Source organism: Pectinophora gossypiella, chromosome 10 (genome assembly GCF_024362695.1).
Source record: "Pectinophora gossypiella chromosome 10, ilPecGoss1.1, whole genome shotgun sequence".
NCBI lineage: Eukaryota > Metazoa > Arthropoda > Insecta > Lepidoptera > Gelechiidae > Pectinophora > Pectinophora gossypiella.
In genome coordinates, this window is record NC_065413.1 from 3309270 (window position 1) to 3332595 (window position 23326).

At 37.3% G+C, this 23326-nt stretch overlaps 1 protein-coding gene across 1 annotated transcript in view; it reads right to left on the bottom strand.

Annotated features, from left to right (window-relative positions):
• Positions 1–23326, bottom strand: part of LOC126370230 (E3 ubiquitin-protein ligase RNF19B-like) — a 115140-nt gene extending 91814 nt beyond the window's left edge. Inside the window, exon 1 of the mRNA XM_050015038.1 lies at positions 22726–23326. Within this exon, the coding sequence (XP_049870995.1) occupies positions 22726–22864 (139 nt within the window). The 5' untranslated portion in view covers positions 22865–23326. The remainder of the gene's footprint in view (positions 1–22725) is intronic.

A 23326-nucleotide genomic window follows, 5' to 3' on the forward strand; every position in this document is an offset into this window, starting at 1 on the left:
ATGTGACATACCGAGAATAGAGGCGTTATTAGGCATTTCAGGGACAACCATTTAAACGATATTGAATGAGGCACTTGGTGTGAGAAAACTAGTTTGCCGTTGCATCCCGCATTTTCTGACGATCATAAGGTAGCCCGCGTCAGATGGTGTAAGAAAACTCTTCAGAGGTTCAACCGAGGAGAGTCAAATCACGTGTACGACATCATCAGTGGTGATGAATCTTGGATTTATGCTATTATCCTGATTCCAAACAACAATCCACAGTTTGGGTCTTCCAAAACGAGTCAAAGTTGTTCGCTCTCGAAGCACTTCAAAGAAGATGGTGGCTACCTTCGTGGAGAAAATCGGTCATGTTGCGACAATTGCACTTGAAGATCGTAGGACGGTTAATGCAGATTGGTATACCACAAGTTATCGCCGAACTTCGAAAATATAACCCAAAGCGACGCATGATGATGCGAAGGAGTGCAGGATGCTGCACCATGACAACGCAAGCTCACACACCGCTCGTCAAACGATTATTTGAAGCAGGAAAACGTAAAAATTCTTGACCATCCTCCATACAGTCCTGACCTAAGCTCCAATGATTTCTTTACATTTCCTAAAATTAAAAAAGAAACTCTTCACGGTCAAAGGTTCCAGTGCGGCGAAGAAGCGGCCAACGCTTTCAAGTCAGCCATTTTGAACACTTCTACTTTGGAGTGGAATAAATGTTAAATAACACCTGGTTCGAGCGAATGGAAAAGTGTATTAAACTTCGTGGTAAATACTCTTAAAAACAATAAGGGGAATTATTGAGGAATTAAAAAGACTTGACCCTTCCAGAGACTTGACTCGACTTAGAGCCACGTATGCTTGTCCTAATTCAAACAATTTTGAGCCCAAATATACTACTGCATGGTCGACTGTGCTGCCCTGCATATGTTATGTTATGTTAGTGGGCTCTGTTTTCCGCATTTAGACTCTAAGGTGGCCCATTATGCGTGTAATTGTTGACTACGTAAGCCAACCTATCTCCTTCCAGAAGCTCAGAAGCCTCCTGGGGATTTCACAGGCTTCGCGGAGCGACCCCACCCAGCGATCCACTGTGCTGCCCTGCATATTATGGACGGTGGATGACAATGACAAAATTAAGGGCAACATCCTTCTTTCAGTCATTTTGTAATATCGTCCATCTTGGATTTGAAATTTTGACATAATGACAGTATTCTACTAGTGTAGTCCTATCTTTGATACCCATATTGAGGGGGTTGTGGAAAAATATGTACCTAGTCCGCTATTTTGGAACGGCAGCCATCTTGGATTTTAAATTTTGACATAATCACAGTATTCTACTTGTGTAGCTATTTCATTTGATACCCATATTGAGGGGGTTTGGAAAAATATGTAATCCCCCATTATGTACCGGCTGCCATCTTAGATTTATAAATGTTATTGATTTTATTATATTGTATTGACATCGGAATTAAAGGTGCGTACCAAATTTCAGATCAATCTGACAACAGGAAGGTACTTAAATTGCAATATCTAATTTTGATACAAATATACCGTACGGGTTTAGCTAAATAAAACCGTTTAACCCTTTCACGGACAGAGACCATGGGTCATTGGTGGTTCATAATAGGTAGTATGGCACCTTGGAATCGGAACGTCCGTATACGTTCTGTCTTTGAAAGTGTTAAAAAGAAACTTTTACAAACAGATAACGGGTTGTACGCTATTATTTATATTTTATGAAACTTTATTTCTGGCACTTCAGTATTTTAATAGCCATTTTTATAAATCAATTGAAGTAATAAGTAGTTTAAGGAGGTATTAAGAATAATTATTTGTCTCTTACGTCTTTTTACCCATGTAAGATATTACAAAAACTTACTTTAAAGAATTTTTGGTGAACTGACATAATCAATCGATCACTTTTTAGGCAATTTTTACATAATGAGAGCAGATGTGTAAAAGTCGTTACAGTAACTTTTACTCCGCTAACATTACAGTATTATTATATTTAAAGAAATATTGTCGTTCTCGTATGCATTGTTTTAAGAGCTGTAAGTAATTTTGCTTCCAAATAATATTTTAACCAGATGGCGGTTAAGTAAATTTGCTTTACTGTAAACTGAAGTCATTTTTACGTAAGCGCCACTATATCCTAAAATAGCAATCCAACAGTTATAATATGTATTGCTGGACATAGAAAATTAAAAAACAATGTAACCTTACCTTGACATCATCTAAATTGGATAATTGGGTAAAAAGTTATGATAAAAAAACGAAAAAATGAAACTTTAAACGGCTTTTTCTCGAAATGGCCTTTTGGCGCTTACGTAATTTTGCCTTTCCAGTGACGATATGTAATTTTTCTTCGCCTCTGACTGCAATATTGAATTTTCTTAAAACACACTTTTTACGTTCGAACCTAAATTATGTCACTGACCTTAGCCAGTCTTAATTAAGCGAATCAGCGCGATACGCACGACTTCACCTGCCACGGCTTCAGATCAGATCTCTATGTAAATCCAACGACCGAATAATGAATGAGTGAATGAACGAATGGAGGCAGCCGCAGTCATCAGATTTCACGTGCAGTGATGTCGAAACGCGGTTGAAAGGTTGACACCCTCGATAGAGATTAGGGCAAGGTAAAAGCACTAATCGGTAGATATTTGGTTCAAATTCAGATGTAGTTCTCATGTCATCATAGCTTTAGAATAAACAATACTGCGTATAAAAAAATAAATAAAAAAATTGAAAAAACCCCCAACCAAAAAAAAAGTACTCAATTACTATGTCAAAAGGTTAAAAATGCTAAACCCTATAAAAATCAAAAAATAACTTATCCCACATATGCTTGCAAGCAAACTGAGCGTGTAACATTCCTATCACACTTAACAAACGACCTTACGACCTTGAAGACCTGAACCGATTTCCACCAAACATAGCTAAGAACACTCTCGACTGATGTACCTTTTAAACAAAAAAATCGCATTAAAATCGGATCATCCGTTTGGGAGCTGCGATGCCACAGACAGACAGACCACAGAGGTATAACACTCCGTCGTTTTTGCGTCGGGGGTTAAAAACAGTAAGTCTTTGCCCCGCACCAATTCGTAACTAGATTTACCTCACCGCTGCCTGGTCCTACTTTAGTCTTAAATGGTCGTATGCGGCTGAGGAGTAATGACGAGCGCGGGCGGACTGTCTATCTCGCTCGCACTTACACGTTAAGCGGTAAGAATGACATTTTTATGGAATCTGTAGGATGTACTGTGTTCCTCTTGTTATTAAATAACTTGTAATGTATACCCTCATTGATTTAAAAGATGTGTTGCTGTTGCAGTTTCTTGTCATTTCTTCTCCTCAGCCATAACACCATGCGAAATGACGTAAATTCAAAAATGTTACATTGACTTTCAACAAGTTTATCCATGATAATTAATTACATTTAAAAAAATGATTCTGATTTCATAACCTAGCTCTCAACTATCTTTGTCGTCTATAAACTTGCAAGTACGAGTAATCTTCGGATAACGGTTCGAGAAATTATATTTTACAGAAATAACACGTGTCAAGAAAAAGATAAATAAGGAAAACATTGGAAGAGTAAATAAGCAAATTACAAAACAAATAAGCCACTTTACCTCCACGCGCTTGTAATAAGACGAGAATAATTGAAAAAAATTCCATGGATTTTCGTTAATGGTAAAAAACCTTCTTTCCTTTTTATGTAATAACTACAAAATTTAATATAATAATAATTTGTATAATAAATAGGTCAAGAGTACACTAAACCAGCGATTTCGAGAAGAATTAAAGTGGTGTCTCAGGGTCGTAGTAAGTGGAATTTAATGCTCTCGGCCTAACTCGATGGGATGGCGTGATCTTATGCATATAGATGTGGTGGCCAGGGGGGTTAAAAAGGCCACATTGAAGCAATTCATCTAATAAAGCAATATTGTACATTTCCGCATATAAAAGTACGCAAAGCAATTAAATGTCAAATAGCAATATTGCTTTCTTAGACGAATTGCTTCCATTTTAACCCCCCCAGATCTTAGGATTGATCATTTCATGATGAAATAGATATCAATTTCGATGGCTACAATGGCAACAGGTTACTATAGTCCCTATAGGTTCTATAACCCCCTTTACGACAAACCCTAGTTAAAAAAAAACAACTAAACGCATTCCGTTGGGACTGCCCAGTCCAGGCCGAAGAGAAGTTAATATTTATAGAAATTAACACTATTTTCAACTCAACGCTTACCTCGACCCAATCAAATAAAATATTTAAGGGGTCTGCCAAACAAGCCTCTATATTATAGCCTTCAAAAGGTGCTAAGGCAACCATAGTCCCAAACGTACATAATAGATTAAACGGTAGAGCGCATAAGGCATCGGCGCAGGTACATAGACTAAACAATAGTACTACAGAAGGGACACTCTTCTCTCCGCACCCCAAAGGACGTTATATACCTACGATCCTGACGCTCCGTGACGGGCTATCCCGACGAGCTATAGAGACGACCAATCAGCTCGCGACAACAAACACTTCAGGACCTCGATACCGACCCCGCCGGCGTGGACAACGATCAAAAGGTCGTCTTGTGTATTATAACCTGCAGGGCAATAAGTCAAATATCGACTATCATGTAAGAAGATCCCTGCTTATCACAGAAAAGGTAAAAACCTTAGTATGAACGGCTAATTATTGTATGGAGTATCTTACGAAAAGTAATGATAAAATTGCAGCCTATCACATAAAATATATATTGCCGATAAAGAGGCGATGGAATTTGAGAAGCAGTAAAGCTATTGTATTTATCAGTTTGCAGGAGTAGTAGAAGAGAGTGGGATTGAACCGGCGACAGACGTTCTCATAGAAAATGCGCGTTAGGACCTTTCCTACCTCTTTCTTGTATTCCGTTGTCTCAATCGCACGCACGAGATTTTTGTAAGGAGTGTCCGGGCTGTAGCGGTAGAGCGCACTATGGCGGCGCAGGATACTCGCTCAATTATTTACGCGCAGGCGCACAAGGTTTGCGCTTTTCCTCCGCCGTTACGCGTTTCCATCTTTACATTATCTAACTTAACACTCAAGGTGCTATGATAAAACAGGAACTCTGCTATTACGGGAAATTATTTAATTTGGCCTTTTATACACGACGTAACGTAATATCAATTATCTAAGATTCAAACTCATAAAGTCGAATTCAGTGGTTTAAATTAGAACCGAGTTGGGATTCAAATTGTAACTTACATTGTCAATCACGCGTTCTCCGAACAAGGCTATTTTCTTTATTTTTAAAATAGAAAAATGTTTTGACCTAACATAAACAGCCTATAATGTTCAACAGGAGGGATAATTGAACATACTCCACAACGCAAATAACAATGTAAAATGTTTTGAATCTGCTTTAAACTATTTAAGCTGAGTGTTCCCTTGAAACGTGTTCTGGCGTAATTCAAGTTACCCTTCGGGACCTGTCACCTCGAGAAGAGCTTTGTACAAACTCCGCGGTCCTTGAGGGACCTAGTTGGAGGTTTTATTTAAATTAAGTCGCGCACAACTACAACCTCATTTTTCTCTCAAGTTTAAAGGTTAAATTATTGCAGATTTACTTCGTATAGTATTCACGATTTGGCCGGATAAAAAAAAATAGGACAATAAGACAATTATATATGTAAATGTTAACTTTTGTTCAATAAATAACAAATGTTTGAGTTGATTTAAAAAAGTTATTTGCTTTCCTGTGTGGCAAAGGCGAACGAATCTATTATCCAGTGATAATTACAAAATTTTTAGATTACGGTCTCTGCTCATGTAAAAAAAAATCAAAATAAAATATAATATACATGGTGTAAGTGACATCGTAACAAATACTCAGAGGGATGATTCAGCACACAGGTTTAGTACGATCTACTCTGAACCGGCGTGCGTGTATGAAGTGGAGGATTGATGAATGTGGAGGAAGCAAGAGAAGTGTGTCAGGATCGAAGCAAATGGAATTCTATAGTTTCTGCTTACCCCGGTGGGAAATAGTCGTGACTTTATATATGTATGTATGTATGATTCAGCACATTATTCTGAGTTAATATCAAGTCGAATTTTCCATCGCAAAAATCGCAGAATAGAGTCGTAGAATTAAAAATAATTTAGAAAAACTAAAAAAATCATGAATTTTGCGATGGAAAACTCCACGTGATATCAACTCAGAATTATCCCCTTCAGTATTATATATTACGAAGTTATATATATTTCGAAGTCAAAAGTCAATTCAAAACACAAAGAAACTAGTTTAATATCATCTGTATAAAATATGCAATAAGGTTATTAAAATTAAATATTAAAACCGTGTTATTATTCCTTATATAATTTGTTGAGAATCTTAAAATAACATTCACCATATTGAGAAGCAAAGATGTAAATATGCGAGACGATTGAATAACATAATAAGTGATAACAATATGTTATACAATTATGTATATAATATTATGTAACATCCCAATTTGCAAGTTTATCCTAATTAGATTGTCACTTATTTCTATCAACTTTTACTGCAGACTAGTTTAATTATGTACATAATTTCACGTCTTTACTTCCTACTTCAGTGAGCAGAACCCGTTCGGAACGGCAAAGTATGAAATGTGTTTTGTCTTTTTAGGTTAGGCATAATCATAGAATAAAGAATGTATCTAGAACGGTAACTTTCCGCCCGCACTAATTCGGATCGGGCGCCGACCCTACTCCCCCTAAGTCTTATGCCTTGATCACACCTACCGAGTGGACGGGCGAGACAGTGCGCTCGGCCGAGTACTCGGTGTGTATGAACATTACGACGAGTGCACGGCCCAGCGGTGGAGTAGCTATTTGGAGATAGCTACTCGACCCCTGTTCTATTTGCTAGGCCGAGTATCCACCCCCGCGCTTCCCCGCACTGTCTCGCCCGCTCACTCGGTAGGTGTGATCAAGGTATTATTACTTTAGGGCCGTAAGCCGCTAAGGAGTAAAGGAGAGCGTGCGGACTATCTGTCTCGCTCTCACTTACGGGTTAGGTTAGGTTAGGTTATATGCAGTGTCTGAGGTGTGGTATAATGCAAAAATATATTGAATTTTAAATCGTTCATGGAACATTTAAGTTTTAATATTCCATTTCCAGGTCATTACTTTAAATGTATATTTTTAAGATATTAAACAAGTTATGCTAATCTTAAAACGACTAGGTATGTTAGGTAAATAACGGAAAGCAATGGATGATTTATGTCATATGTTTAAAATAGATGTCATCCGACAACGTAAGATTCTACCTACACCTAAAAGCTACAACAAAGAGATTTACAGTTTGAGTTTATGCATAAGTAATGTGATTTAATCTCTTAAAGAACAGGTTTTATGTAACTGGTCTTAGGTGTTCGCGGACAATATATTATTTTTATAATAATTTTAAGGGTCCATGGTGATAACAGTGAAATCTTTAATGATACACAAATCGTTAGATCAAATATGGTCTACAAAAAGTCAAAAACCATTGCTGATTTAGTTAAAGTATTTTTTTAATATCACCGGAAAGAGTACAGGAAGTAAAAGTACCTATAGTAACAATTACCCATTGTTACACACCTAAGCTCGCGACTTATATCCCAATTGGGGTAGTCTGAGGAACATCCATCGCAAGATGAACTAAGTACCACCTCACCGAGCTTTCTGTTAGACCAACGTGAAGTACACATTGTTTGTTTCCCATAAATATTGCTATAACATTGGTTATAAGAAAAAACGTTTCATAAGTTAAACACAAACATAATATAAACCCCGTTTCATAATTACTTCCAATTAAATTCTTAGCGGTTTTCTGCCGCACCGCTTGCCTTGCAACAGAGCAATTAATTACATAATGAATTTACAACCGAAGCCATTTCTTGTTGCATATCGGAGAAATTAATCCATCTGTATGATTGCAATTTACTTTATTGGTTGTTCATTTGTGTGTAGGTATGTGTGTCTGTAAAAATATATAATAAGATCCCGAAAGCCTTGCAAGACATCACCGATTTAAATAATTTCAAAAGAAGCTCAAAACAGTATCTAATTGACAAAAGTTTTTATACTCTGTAGGAGTTTTAAATGTCAAGTGGTTATCTTTTAAGTTACTTTTATGTCTAAAATATATACTTATTCTCATTATGTTTAAGCCTACAAAATATGAAACTGTAACTCTCTTGTTAATAGCTGTCCCTAATCTGGGTCCATATGTATTAATCACCTTATGTTACCAACCCTAGAGGGTTGGTTACGTACCGTGTGGAACGCAATAAATGATATGATTATTATATAAATAATTAAAAAAAAACTTCAAAAAAATGGCGCTCTAAAAAATACGAAACAAGAAATTATTTTATCATGAATTCAATAAATAGGTATTAGATGTAATGGTGAAGATAGCTGTGGTCGGATGCCGTAGTAGGCGAGTGTTGCACGCTGGCTGGTGTGATCATGACGATGAGGGATGGTAACAGAAACGTGGACTTTAAGCACGGTATATTTAAATCCCAACAAAAAAATCATGTCCAATGTTGCCACGACGAGATCATGTCGATGGCAATGTTAAAAAGCTCTCATGTAAAGCCAAGCTTCTAACTCTACAAGCCCTAACTATACAAACACTAAGTTCACAAACTCTACACATTAGGCAAAATATGGAGCTTGTCCGTTTAGACTAAAGAATTATTAACAAAACGGCAATGAATAGTCAATAAATTCGTAGCCTATAGTGGTGGCATGAAATAGTTTTTTTACCTTACGCTCATGTGGTAGTTTAGCTAGTAGCTTTCATTTATTTGGTATAATCCAAACCAGATTTATGAGGGTTCAAAAAATCGACGATACATTTCGAGAAGGTAGGTAGCGTCCTGCCTTTGCACTTCGCTTTGCTCGTCTTGGCCGGGGCACTCCCGTGCCTGCAGATTAAAAGCACAGTAATATATTTAAACACACGTAATGAACGCGCGATCGTAGATGCAGAAGGGAATATATATTGTTGGTACTTTACAAATTAAAAGGTAAAAAATAAAATTCTGGCTCGTGGGACAGGTTGGCATACGACCACGGCTATTTTCTGAACACTACTTCCTCGTCCTCCGTGATAAAAATCGGTTAAAAATACAGTGTGACTACAGTGCAGTATGAAATACATGCTCCTAGCAGTACATACATAGTTTCGCCTGAGTAATCCCATTGCAAGGTGATAAGGGCTGGCGAGGCGTTAAGTTTGCAAATATCACGTACAAGGACCTAGTCTAGGAATCCAATATATCTGTTACTACTACATCTATCGATATATTGTAGAAGAAAGAATGATCATGATCAATACACACTTTAGAACCCTGTCGCATTATCATAGTTGACTTTTAGTGAGATTTACAGTTCAATTTGTAAAAAAAAAGATGAGTCCCTTTCCTTTTCGGCGGATAAGAAAATGCCAGGTATAACTTAGAGTAAAATTAGGAAGTGTCTGCAGGAATCGGGGCCATTGGCAACATAAACTAAAAGTTAATATTTCAAGACAATAATAGCTAATCTAAGCTAGATGCGATTGTTCAATAAACCATAAATGATGGATAATTACTGCTAAAACGGTTGATGTTTACGATCAATTCGGTTTTAATAGAGTAGTAGGTATGCGTACCCACGATGTATGTTTAGCAAAATCATGGCGTTTCTATCTAGCCTCTAAGATACCATTGTTAAACAAAAGGCTCTCTATAATCTCTCCACTTTCAACACACATAACATACCATCACGCCTGTATACCCGAAGGGTTAGGCAGAGGTGTATAATAATAATAATTATTTATTTATTTCACGAAACATGTCTCATATGTGTTAGTGAAATTATTCTAGATGTTAGTAGCCTTATCTAATATTAGATGATATGACATGCAAGTCACAGCATTTACGCAGATACGGGCAGTCGAGTCGCGCACCTACAGTCGAGAGTATAGTATATACACTCACCACTCGCCGACTATGTATTGCCATTAACCGGGCACAAAACCTGGAAACCACGTGATATCAATTGATTTATCCCCATACCTGAACTTCAAAGTCAAAAAGGCGAATTTATTTTATTTTATTTAAGCCCGAGTCGGGGTTCGAACCTGTGACACTACGATACAAGTCGCGCGTTCTCCGAAAAACGCTATCACAGATTTGTTTTTTCTTCAACAAACTTGCCCGATATATAGAGCCAGTTCCTTCTGTAGGCGTTGATGTCATCACACTCCCTTTTTTGAGAAATCTATTTATCAATCCAATAATCGACTTACAAAGATCAGACTATCCAAGACAAAAGGAGACCCAAATTAGTTTCCAACAGATATCCGCTATCGTCTGAACTTTGGCAAAGTTATACACAAGTATCTTTGGCAAATACGAAGGCCGCCTTCAGTTCTGTGATAGCAATGAGAACTTTCCAGGCTACGTTGCCCAAAAACAATATAGATGGCGTTGTCCAAATTTAACGGGACAATTACCTATTTTCTCATCGCTCGGGATACAAATTTAATCAAAAATATAATCTAATGGCAGAGGCATATATAAAAATAATTGTTGCTTGATATTTAGATCAGATACATAAACAGCCTATATACGTCCCACTGCTGGGCACAGGCCTCCCCTCAATCAACCGGAGGGGGTATGGAGCATACTCCACCACGCTGCTCCAATGCGGGTTGGTGGAGGATCAGATACGTAACATAAAATTATGTTGCTACCTATATTGCTTCTCTTTATTTTGATCAGAATCATAATGGGTGGAAGACGCAATTGTGTAATAAAAAGGGTCTCATTTAGACCCAAAAACAAAGATAAAAGATGCATAATTATATCCTCCTAAGGCCCGGATTTCCAGACACAATAGTTAAACAATGGGATTAGTACTACTAGTAGGGCCGTGGGCCTTAGGAGGATAGATGTCTGTTATGTATAAAATTAGAAGGTTAAACGAAGGAAAATCTGTACAGCGCCATCTATATTGCTTTTGAAGAACGTAGCCTGGAAAGTTCCTCATTGTTATACTGTTGCTAGGCTGTAGCCAACTGAAATTAGATTTAAATTAACAGAATCGATATCAATTCCTCTGTCGAGGTTCTCGACTACTCGTAAATTGCAATGGCGACAATCCCATCTTTTTGCTTTCAAATTATTATTACCCACTTATAATGCAACAGATGTTTCGCAATTTCTAAAATATCTTTATGGATATTAACTTTATTTACGTATTCGTTTTTACTAACTAGTGTTGCAGTTGTAGCTACTTTTTGTCTGCTTCACTTCAATTTCGGCACTAATAAAAACATTTTTACTTTACTTAGCGGTAGATCTAAGCACTAATATTGTTTAATTATATTTATAATCAAAGGCTACATAGGTTCCTGAACATGTTAAACTTGGAATTTTTAAGGCTAGAGTGAATAGACATTTGCTAGGTAAGCGTATAAAAGGGTGAAATTGTTATGTAAAAAAAAAACATGTATTTTAAAAGAATTGAATCCATCGTTTCTCGGTAATAAAACAGATCTGCGAAAGTGCAATCAAGAATCTGCATTATACTAGTCAGCAAATAGTTCACATAAAAAAAAATCTAAAATAAAAAAATATTTATTTACCAAAAATCAATGCAATCCTCGTGTTTGGGACTACTCTTCCTCTTCTATCGTGTGGGTTCTAAGGTGAATTCACCTTACAACCCACACCACCACCCGGTCACCCGGTCACCAGGGTTACTATTGAGCCGCCAAAGGCCCCTGACATGGCTCATGTAACGACATCATGGGACTACTTTTAAGCCAATATTTACTTGTGTTAGTAGCCCCGCTCTTCTATGTGATATATTGGTATTAAAATCACATACCTTAATGTAATAAGCTTTCCCGTAATTTACGACGTGGAAACTGCTTCAATTTTCATACTATTAGTGTTCATCTCACGCTCAAACGAATACGTGATTTGGTTTGAGTGGAGTTATTTACTTTTACTTTACACTCTCTTCTACGGATCCCAGTGAATCGCAATCAACCGATAGTTGTGCAAGGTTCCTATCTCTCTAAAGTGTATTAGAGAGTCCAATCAATTCGGGATCTCAGATGTATTGAAGTGCTTCTTCAAGAAGAGGGTGCATTTTGCACACGAACAAGATTCATTTGTTGAGGATTTTTCATTATTTTACACGTAATATATTTTCTCTCGTGATATAGGTGTATAGTTGTTTGAATGAGATGTTATTTTTGGACTTTTACAAAGTAGTTGAAGTTAATCGTAGCCTTTAACAAATAGAAAATAAAAAGCTTTTGAATCACCCCATACTAGTATAACGTAAATTTTAAACTTTATTGCATACACATGCAAAGCAAGATTTACACACATGGACGAAAGATACAGTACAATCTCGCGGCCTTATTGCTAAGCAGCAATTTCTTCCAGTGGCAAGAAAACATTTATCACAATTTAAACAAAAAAAAAACATAGCGTTTTGCATCAAATTGCCATTAAGACGACTAAATGTATATCGACAAATACTTCTTTAGCTCGTAAGTTGCCTATATATATATAAATGATATTCAGTTAGGGCACTTGTACACGACGCAGTTATATGCTATCAATACAACAATTTAAGCATTTTATTTTATACTACAAAAAGCCGTGAAAAGCCAGTTCGGTTCTGTTGTTAGTTGGTGTCGATTCCGCAAAACAGCAACTAAATTTTATCTTAATTTGTCAGGACCAAAACTACCTCTATCTTTTTCGTGCACTTATTGTAATGTAAGTGAAGAGGGGCAATAATGTAATGTAAGTTTAAGAGCTATGAAACTAAAATTAGGTTAAGTTTGTGATCGCCAGAATTGGCACCAAAGTCTGAAGCACGCGCCGATTGTCGTAAATTACATGTCGCGACACTTCCGACTTCAAGTCATTAGTTACCAGTACGTGATGAGACGTCTGTCGTCTATACACGTACCAATACTTGCATTAATAATGTATTTACAGTTGACGACCTTTTGTGTTGCTGTGGGGATTTTTACATTTGTTACGATTTTAGGTCTTAATGCGTCTGATTTCATTGTTTTTGTGGGTAATTTAAGATATTAAATAAAATGGCAACACTGCGTACTACGTAAAAGTAGTACTCAGCGGGGTAAGAAAGAAGTGGGGATGCGAGGTATCGTTGAAAGGGCAGAGTAACCTGCGGTAGTTCGCTAAAGGCTAGCATTAAGGCAAGATTGTAAGAAGAACCTGTGTAGAAAAAGTGAATAAATGATTAGCGAGTTATAATTCTGGATTTTATTACATATTTCTTCCGACTTTCCGAATGGAATCGAAAATGATTGTAAATTTGACCTTCAATGAGTGTAGTACGTAAACGGCTAGCGATACGTAGAATAGTAAATATTACCTAATTTGTGCTAGTGGTATGCTAGTCTAAAGCTGGCGACGTGACAATTCTCATGAATTAAAATATTTATATAATTCAAACGGATCTCAAATCGTCTAATAATTAGTTGGCAGAAGGTACTCCAAACGTTTTGTTATATACGGGTGTTAGTGACATCGTAACGAAAACTTTGAGGGATGATTCAGACCATGATTCTGAGTTGATATCAAGTGCAATTTTCCGTCGCAAAAGTATGGATAGGAAAATAATGAAAAAAAAAACACAAAAAAAAAACACAGGAAATTCCACTTGATATCAACTCAGAATCATGGTCTGAATCATCCCCCTCAATATTCGTTACGGTGTCACTAACACCCATACCTACTTGTATGGCTACCGTATGTACTTGTACGGGGTGTAAGTGACATCGTAACGAATTCTGAGAGGGATGATTCAGCTGATTATTCTGAGTTAATATCAAGTGGAATTTTCCATCGCAAATGTATAGAATTGAAAATAATTTTAAAAAACTAAAAAAAATACATGATTTTTGCGACGGAAAAATCCACTTGATATCGACTCAGAATCATGGTCTGACTCATCCCTCAAAGTTTTCGTTACGATGTCACTAACACCCTTTATGTTAATTGTTCTAAAATCCTTACCTCAGTTTTCAAACTTTTAGGGATACCAAATGACTTATAATAATTATTATGTCACAACCTGTAACTACATATAAGGAATTTTCAGTAAAATAAAGATATTTTATTATTATTATTCTGTGACACATTCTATTAGCTAAACTCACGCCTGTCATCAATATTGTGGTATGTAGAGCGTATGTTGTTCTGCAACTCAGCAGACATTTTTGTTCTATTCGATATAACACAGTCCCGGCTATAGGCAGTATAACACCTCCACCAACCTGCAGTGAAGCAGCGTGGAGTATGTATACTCCGTCCATAACTCCTCTGGTTGATTAAAGGGAGGTCTGTATCCAGGAGTCGGACGTATAAAGGCTGTTTATGTTTTTATGATATGATATAGGTTCGCGTTTTTTTGGCTCGATCATTATAGACGGTGATCCGGTTTACCACCTCTCATGTTCGTATAAGAGAAGGCACGGTGATGTCTGGGTACTTAGTTCATCTTGCCATGGATGTACATCTGACCCCAATTGGGACATAGTCGTGAGCTTATGTAATGGCCCCGATTCCTGCAGACACCGCCTAATTTTATTTTAAGTTATATCCGTCATTTTCATATCCGTCGAAAAGGAAAGGGACGGATGATTCACAGCTCTTAATTTTAGGAAGAATGAGTAAATGAATGAATAACCCGGGCGAATCAAACGGTACGTCGCTGGTATGCAATCCGTTTGACGTGCTGTCTACTTAACTGTGTCGGGTTATTGACATGGTAAAATTTTTAGACGGTTGGTTTAGATTTGTGCTTACAATTGACGTGTGTTCCATACATTTTATGCTTGTCGATTACCCGTCCCTTTCCTATTCGGCGGATAAGAAAATGACAGATATAACTTAAAATAAAATTAGGTGGTATTTACAGGAATTAGCACCAATGTCTATCATACTCCAAGGTAAAAAAAAATCGGTTGAGTCAGTTTTTTAATAAATATGATGAACCTTATAATGACAGGTTCCATCCATCGCCTATAAACTTAATCATTTATTCATACGTTAGATACGGTCACGAGTACTAATACACTTCTCATCAAAAAAATCGAAACACCTTGCAAGTTTACGTTTTGTCAGGATTATCAGAAAAATGTGTACATTTAGGAATAAATGTTAAATGTCGTTTAATAGTGAGTAATATGAGCTTATCAAATCTTAATGTTAATGTTCTAAATTTAAATGAATTTTTCATAGGTTTCGTATTTTGTTAAATGAGTCATTTTTATTCCGTATGGAGTATAAAGGAAATGGATAAAACAACACACGTAAATGAAAAAAAAAGCTAAAAATCTCTATCGCTATCGTTTATTTAATAACTTGTATTCCCTCCCCGAGCTCTAATTACTGCTTCCATACGGTTCTTCATCGATCGGATGAGAGTCACGATCACATGCTGTGGTATATTGTCCCACTCCTCTTGGATTGCATCTTGCAGCTGGCTAAGTGTTTCTGGGGCAGGATCTCTTGCTCGAATTCGTCTCTTTAATTCATCCCACAGATGTTCAATGGGATTCATGTCCGGGCTTCTTGCTGGCCATTCCATAATAGAGATATCGACTTCGTTAAGATAATCTCGTACGACGCCCGCGGTGTGAGCCCTAGCATTGTCGTGCATGAATATGAAGCCGTTGCCAATAAAATGTGCATAGGGCATCACATGAGGCTCGAGACACTCTTCGACGTACCGATGACAGTTTAGTGCAGGCAGACGTGGCCCAGACACGAAAGCAAGCTCTGTCTTACCGTCGGCGCTGATTCCTCCCCAAACCGTCCACGAACCGCCACCATAGCTGACCTTTTCTTCAATGCAGCATTGTGCATAGCGTTCTCCGTCTCTTCTGTAGACCTTGTTCCTTCCGTCGTTACCATACAGCATAATTTTACACTCATCAGAAAAGAGAACTTTGCTCCACTGTAGGTATGACCAATTTAGGTGCTCACGTGCAAAGTTAAGGCGCGCTCTTCGATGGTCTGCAGTTAATTTCGGCCCATTTGCTGGCTTATGCGGTACCAGTCCACGATCCTTCAACCTTCTTCTAATTGTAGAGTCACTTACAGCCACCCTTCGTACAACACGAAGCCGCTGCTGCAGTTAAAAAGCGTTAAGGCGTCGATTTCTTAAAGAAGTTGTTACAATAAATCTATCATCTCGCTCAGAAGTGACCCGATTCCTGCCAGATCCTGAACGGCGCGTGAACAAACCAGTCTCCCGATAACGTTTATAGACTCTATGAACAGATGACAGGCTTAGATGCAGTCTTGCAGCCACAACACGCTGACTAAGGCCAGAATCCAGCAATGCCACAACTTGGGCGGCTTCTGTGGGCGAAGTATCCATACGTTTTAGAAAAAAAACCTTTTTTCAGACGTCCCAAAGTCACAGTATTGAAATAAAAAACAAAAAGTTTAAGGATAGGCGCCAATTTTTAGTTTTTAAACGCTAAATGTACTCCAACCCTAAACACACATTTGTCTCAAAACAGTGATTCATTTCGTTTATAAGATAAACAAATGAAATTCTAATTTTGAATTTAGAATTTTCGCTTATTACTGTAATGGCCAAACTGCCAGCTATACATTTATGTATTTTTTTTCATCGTATGAATTCTTTTTTGTGTTAAATTCGGATAGAAACAATGAAAACGGAAGTGTTTCGATTTTTTTGATGAGAAGTGTATGTACACTTTAAAACTATGTCATATTAACTTTTTTTTGACAAATGAAACCGTAAGTCTCATTAAATGTCAAATATAGTGCGACAGAGTTCTAAAGTGGGTACATGATATTGGTCATGATTGTACATTACATCGTATTAAAAATTGATTTTTAAAGTTTTTTTCCCTCCTCGACGTGGTACAGATAACGTATTCTGTGACAAACATTCAAATCATAGCAATCATATACTCTAATGCAACATAATTGAGTAATTTGCAACGTCATAACATAATACTCTTGGGCATAACTAGCTCGTGATGCACCATATTTTTACACGTGTAAGTAAAATAATATTATATTACAAATTACGGAATAATTGTCAATCACGGAAGACGGTGAAGGATGCAGAGACGGAGGGGAGGCATTTACTCAGCAATAGATAATATTGGCTAATAAGACAACATATCATAAGCTAGTCAGAGATACATCCATCGCAAGATAAAGTAAGTACCCACTCCTCACCGAGCCTTCTGTTAGACCAACGCCATTAAATTGTATTTTGGAATAGTTATGTGCCTGAGTAAAAAGAAAATAGATAATAGATAGAGGAGCTCGGTGGCGCAGCGGTAAACGCGCTCGGCCTGCGATTGGTTGAAGTCAAGCAACTTTCGCAAAGGCCGGTCATAGGATGGGTGACCACAAAAAAAAGTTTTCATCTCGAGCTCCTCCGTGCTTCGGAAGGCACGTTAAGCCGTTGGTCCCGGCTGCATTAGCAGTCGTTAATAACTATCAATCCGCACTGGGCCCGTGTGGTGGTTTAAGGCCCGATCTCCCTATCCATGCATAGGGAAGGCCCGTGCCCCAGCAGTGGGGACGTTAATGGGCTGATGATGATGATGATGATGACTACGTTAGAACGAGAACTCTCCGCCCCGCATTAATTCGTATCTGGCGACGAGCTAGACTTATTTATTAATTGCCAATATCTAAAGTTCGGTGAAGTTCGACGTCTCCATAGTTTTAGTTTTGTGGTGTCAAACTTCCGTGAATCGCTCTTTGATGTCTACGAAACCGTGTAAAGTCCCATAATTTTGCAGACGTACGAACGGCCTCCGTGGTCCAGTCTTTAAGCGTTGGGCTCACGACCCGGAGGTCCCGGGTTCGAATCCCGGTGGGGACATCCCTAGTTTGGTTAGGGCATTACAGGCTGATCACCTGATTGTCCAAAAAGCTTCGGAAGGCACGTTAAGCCTGATGTAAGTAAGTAATCGTTACATGAGCCATGTCAGGGGCCTTTGGCGGCTCAATAATAACCCTGGTATCAGGGTTGGTGAGGTTGATAATTCACCTTACAACCCACACGATAGAAGAAGATTGCAGACGTATAGTTGTCATGCAAAACTAAAAACGCGGTTGGACGATATCGCTTTTTATGGTGCCTCCTCATAAATAAAGTCGCCTAGACATCTTAAGTTTCAGTCTAACATCATGCACCTGATACTCGCAAGGAATACATAATCGCTTCCCAAGTAGCCGTATCGATCGCAGTTTGCCCGAGGCAGATCTCGAATAATAAAATCTAATAACAACAGGGGATTTACGAAAGGCCACATTGAAGTAATTATAAATAAAGTAATCATAAACATCAAACCACCCGGTGGCAACCTGTGACGTCATAGAAAAACGTGATAAAATGTCGCACTTAGTATTACATTTTTCTTAATAAACTCATAAATACGTTAAACAGAAAAAAAGAAACGTCTTTGTCACCTTTAAATCTGTCTTTATTCAGTAATCAGACTTTCGTAATTTATCTTTAAACTACCCAATTATACCCTTTAGCATACGTAGATATTCACAGGCACGTAATATACTGAAATAAATAATAATAATAATATATATCTAATTTAAATTTCCAGCCATTCCTAATTTAAATTTCCCGGTAATTTTAGGAATTCTCGTAACATAACAATGTTCACAAAGCCTCAACCTTATTATAAAACAAAGGAAAGACGCGTGCTCGACTCACAGACAAAGACTTGCATAAACGTACCTAGGTACTCATATCAAGTAGGTATTGAACACACGTATATATAGCTTATAAAACACGAATAGCTAGCTTCCCATGCGCTTAGATAATAATGAAACAATGATGATTATGATTAGACGGTTTTTATAACACGGCACAATGGCTAAGATGACTTAACTGCATGTGCGTTCACTGTTTTAGATTAAACAAACCTCTTGATTCATAGCCATGCTTATATTCTTTTAGACGTTAACAGACCTTACGTGAAAATTAAACTTGACAACCAGTTCGCGTTCTCTTATGAAGATTTCGTTCGACATTGCCGACTATTTTATTAAAAGATAAACTTTGCTGTTATACCCAGGATTAGCTGAGTGACAAACTGATTAGACTTGATTAATTTAAAAAAAAATGTATTAAAAATTCAACACTTTTTTTTGACGTGACTTATTGTAGATTTGCCGCAGATAGCATTAACTACTTGGTCGGACAAATTGGGAGCGCAGGCTCTCACCCGGTACAACGTTTAAGACAACAGGCCTGAGGGTGCCCAGTTGGGCGCGAACCTCGTCTCAGTGTGTCGTCTGAGATGAAAAATACTTGAAAGAATTAATCGACCCATCGGGTCGATAGCGACAAGCGCTGATTGATGGAAATGGTCGACCACGCCGGCGGGGTCGGTATCGGGGTCCTGAAGTGTTTGGTGTCGCGAGCTGATTGGCCGCCTCTATGGCTAGAGTAATCGGGTCGTCGGGATATCACACAACATCGATTACGGCGAAATTGTATTAAGCATTGAGCAATTCCGTCGAATATTCAAGCTAAAGTATTGTTTGCAATGCAGGTAGGTTGGGAATTAAGAAGGTAGGTATTTAGGCAGGTAGGTAACCTACCGTTAGAAAGATTTTCAAATATATTTCGTTCGTTAGTATTGTAAGAGTGCAGTTAGCGTTACATACGCACATAAAAGCAAAAATGTACACAAACAACCCACTTTAATTGTGTGTGCAACTTTATATTATACTGAATCATGAATTTACACATAATATAATAAATAGGAGATGTTGTAGGTACATACAATAATAAAAATGTAGTAAATGTAGATTTTAATAATAAAAAGTCATAAATCAAGTGTATAACCCAGGAAATCACAGTGTGGAAAACATATGACACACCAACACAAGTTTACATAGCACAGTGTGTCAATATTGTATCTTCTTATCTATCCACACTGGGGATATGGTATGAATCTATCTATGCATGCATGGTATATTAATATCTGTCACTTGTTGAGCAATCATTGAGGAAATGATTGAATATATTCTAATAAAAACTTATTTTTGGATAACCTTGGGTTATAAATAGCAACATAAATTATTAACTGTTTACAGAAATAATGAGGCACTTTGCCAATGATATCAGATTTTATGTGTAACTTCTTGATTATTATAAGTCATTGGGAATGCATTCATCTTGTAATGGATGTAGGTACGTCTGACTAGCTCAATTGAGAATATAATCGTGAGCATACATAAACAACCTATATACGTCCCACTGCTGGGCACAGGCCTCCCCTCAATCAACCGGAGGGGCATACTCCACCACACTGCTCCTATTGGGGTTGGTGGCGGTGTTCTTACGGCTAATAACCGGAACCAACAGCTTAACGTGCCCTCCGAAGCAAAGAATCATCTTACTTTTTTGGACAATCAGGTGATTCAAGCCTGAAAAGTCCTTACCAAACAAAGGACAGTCTCACAAAGGGATTTCGACAATATCGTCGTTTTTCGACGCTCTAACCACTAGACCACGGAGGCTGTTATATATTTTTCATCCTCGTAATAGATGTACACCTGACTAGGTCAATTGAGAATATAATCTTGAGCATAATGCTATGTTTATTGTATGGAAATACTTCATATTATTATCACAGTAACAGAACTAAATCTTCTATGTGAATTACCAACCTCATCAACCCTGATGTCAGGGTTATTATTAAGCCGCCAGACTTATTGATGTACCCTCATTGATTTAAAAGATGTGTTGCTGTTGTAGTTTCTTGTTATTTCTTCTTCTCAACCATAACACCTTGTGAAATGACGTAAATTCAAAAATCTTACATTGCCTAGTTTATCCATGATAATTACGTGGAATAAATGATTCTGATTTCTTAATGTGAGGAGTTGAAATCTGTTGTTCTAGCCCTACATTTGTTGAGGGGATAATGGGATTAGAAGACAATAACAAACCTTAATACTGTAAAAGATTTTATAAAAGACAATAACATTTACATAAAGTTCTGCTTAGCTATTAAAAAAAGATGGGTGTCATATTCAAACCTTGAGCTTTAACTGACTTTATTTCTAAATAATTGTAACATAAGTGAAGAATAAATAGAGGGTAACCTTAAAACAGTTGAATACTCACAAAATACCTAAATGACCCAGAAAAGATTTTAAACACAAACCAAAGCAACACTCTTTGTGCATTTGATAACAAAAGACTATTTCTCAATGAGAAGCATCCAAAAATAGTCCAGGCAGTAATAGAGGTCAATCCTGTGATTGGAACAGCATGTGGCACTGACCTATATATCGCCAGGTACCTCATTGCCATAATAGGCTAGTTTCCAACTAGTCAAATCAGTTACTTCTTACTAAACGTCAAAACACGAAATTACTATGGAATTTGTATGAAAAACCACACTGTGACATCATAAATAAATAAATAAATAAATAAATAGAGAAACATGATAAAATGTTGTACTTATTTATATGTTTTCCTTGATTAAAATTCATAAAAAAGTTTTTTTTTCATTAGTTTTAGATCTGTCTTCATTTATCTAGTAATCAGAATTTAATTATTTATCTTAAACCTAGTACACGACCCAATTCTACAATTGGCTTTGGTTATAAACATTTCTATTGCAATGATTGATTCAACCAATTTTTTTAAGCCTTCAAAGTGATTATTTAGTTGTGAAATATAATTAGTCATGCTAATGATAATTGTGATTATAAAACCAAATTAATTAGTTTTTAACACAACTCAATAAAAGGTTAATGTAGTCAGTAATGAGCAATAGTTTAGTTAAATTCTCATTTTTTTAAATAAAATGATTTGGAATGAAATTAAGTTTTACAAAAAAAAAATATTGTTTGCATAATTTTAAAAAAAAACTAATTTTGATAACCACATTAATTTACACATGGTTTGAGGTTTATTATCATTAAATTAGACATTTGAGACTCATTAATTTATTTCAAAAGAAGTTATTTTGCCTTCTATACGACGACCGGTTGCCATTAACCATAAAGTTGAAGTTGAAGTTATTTTGAATAAACTGAAAATTTTGATCAAAATTATCATTCTTTAAACAAAGAAACTGCTTAAAGAATATTCCAGATTATTATATTATAGGTACTTGTTCTGAATATAATAACAGATGAACAAACAACCAACCTTACTCAAAACTTAATTACTTGTTTTTTTACTTAAAATTTACATGTGGCATTGACTTATGTACATTTGAAGTAAATCAAACTTTAGTATTTACATAATCCATTGGGCAAATGTAACACATATTTACATTATGTAATTGTGAAATAGGTATTTGGAAACAGCTGACTGAACAATCACTACTAACCAATTTAGACCGCCTAGATACAAAATTGACAGATGAATGATCCTTGGTGCTCTGCCAACTTTATATGGACATGCAATCTCCAACAGTTGGCTTGATGGCAGAAAACTGTCTCATCAATTTATAGGTAACTTACAGGTATTGAAGACGCATCAGCATTGTGGATAGGTGTAAAGAAGACTGTTGCCAATTCTCAAAGGCAAATATAAGCTATGGCAAGGCTGTGTGTGTTATTAGTCTGTAAAGGATCAAAGACTGGAGCAGGGGTGCATACCTGTATGTGCAAGCCGGCGGCCCACAAGTGGACTGTCCAGCAACAGCCGGCGCAGCGACCAGCGGCCCAGTACTCCGCCGCCCCAGCCGCAGCCGCCGCCTCCGCCGCTACCGCGACGTGCGCCCTCGCGCTCCACCATCACTACACACACATCACACCACTGTCCACACGACCGATACCACACCGCACGATTCACCGACTACCGTTACAAAACATCCACTGAGCAGTCCGGACCGCTGTGTTGTGCGCGACCGAGTTGAGTAATCTGCTGAGGCATCGGCGAGAGAAAGTGGCGATGGCCAGACGGAACGTACGCGGATGATGTAGATGCAGTCGCTAGGAGGGGAAGAATCGCAGTTTTCGAACTTCCATTGTATTGAGAGTGCTAACGTAGTCGACGATTGACTGAAAATAATCGTTTTCCGAAACTTTCCTTGGCAGATCTTAATAGGTACTATTTTAAAAAACTACAAATGCCTCGCGGCGGTCAAGTTGGAAATGCCATTTTTTGATAATACGCTATGCACAAATTTTACAAGCACAACGAAAGAGAAATGATGAGCAGCCACAACTGTCATATCAGAAAACTTATTGTGGTAGT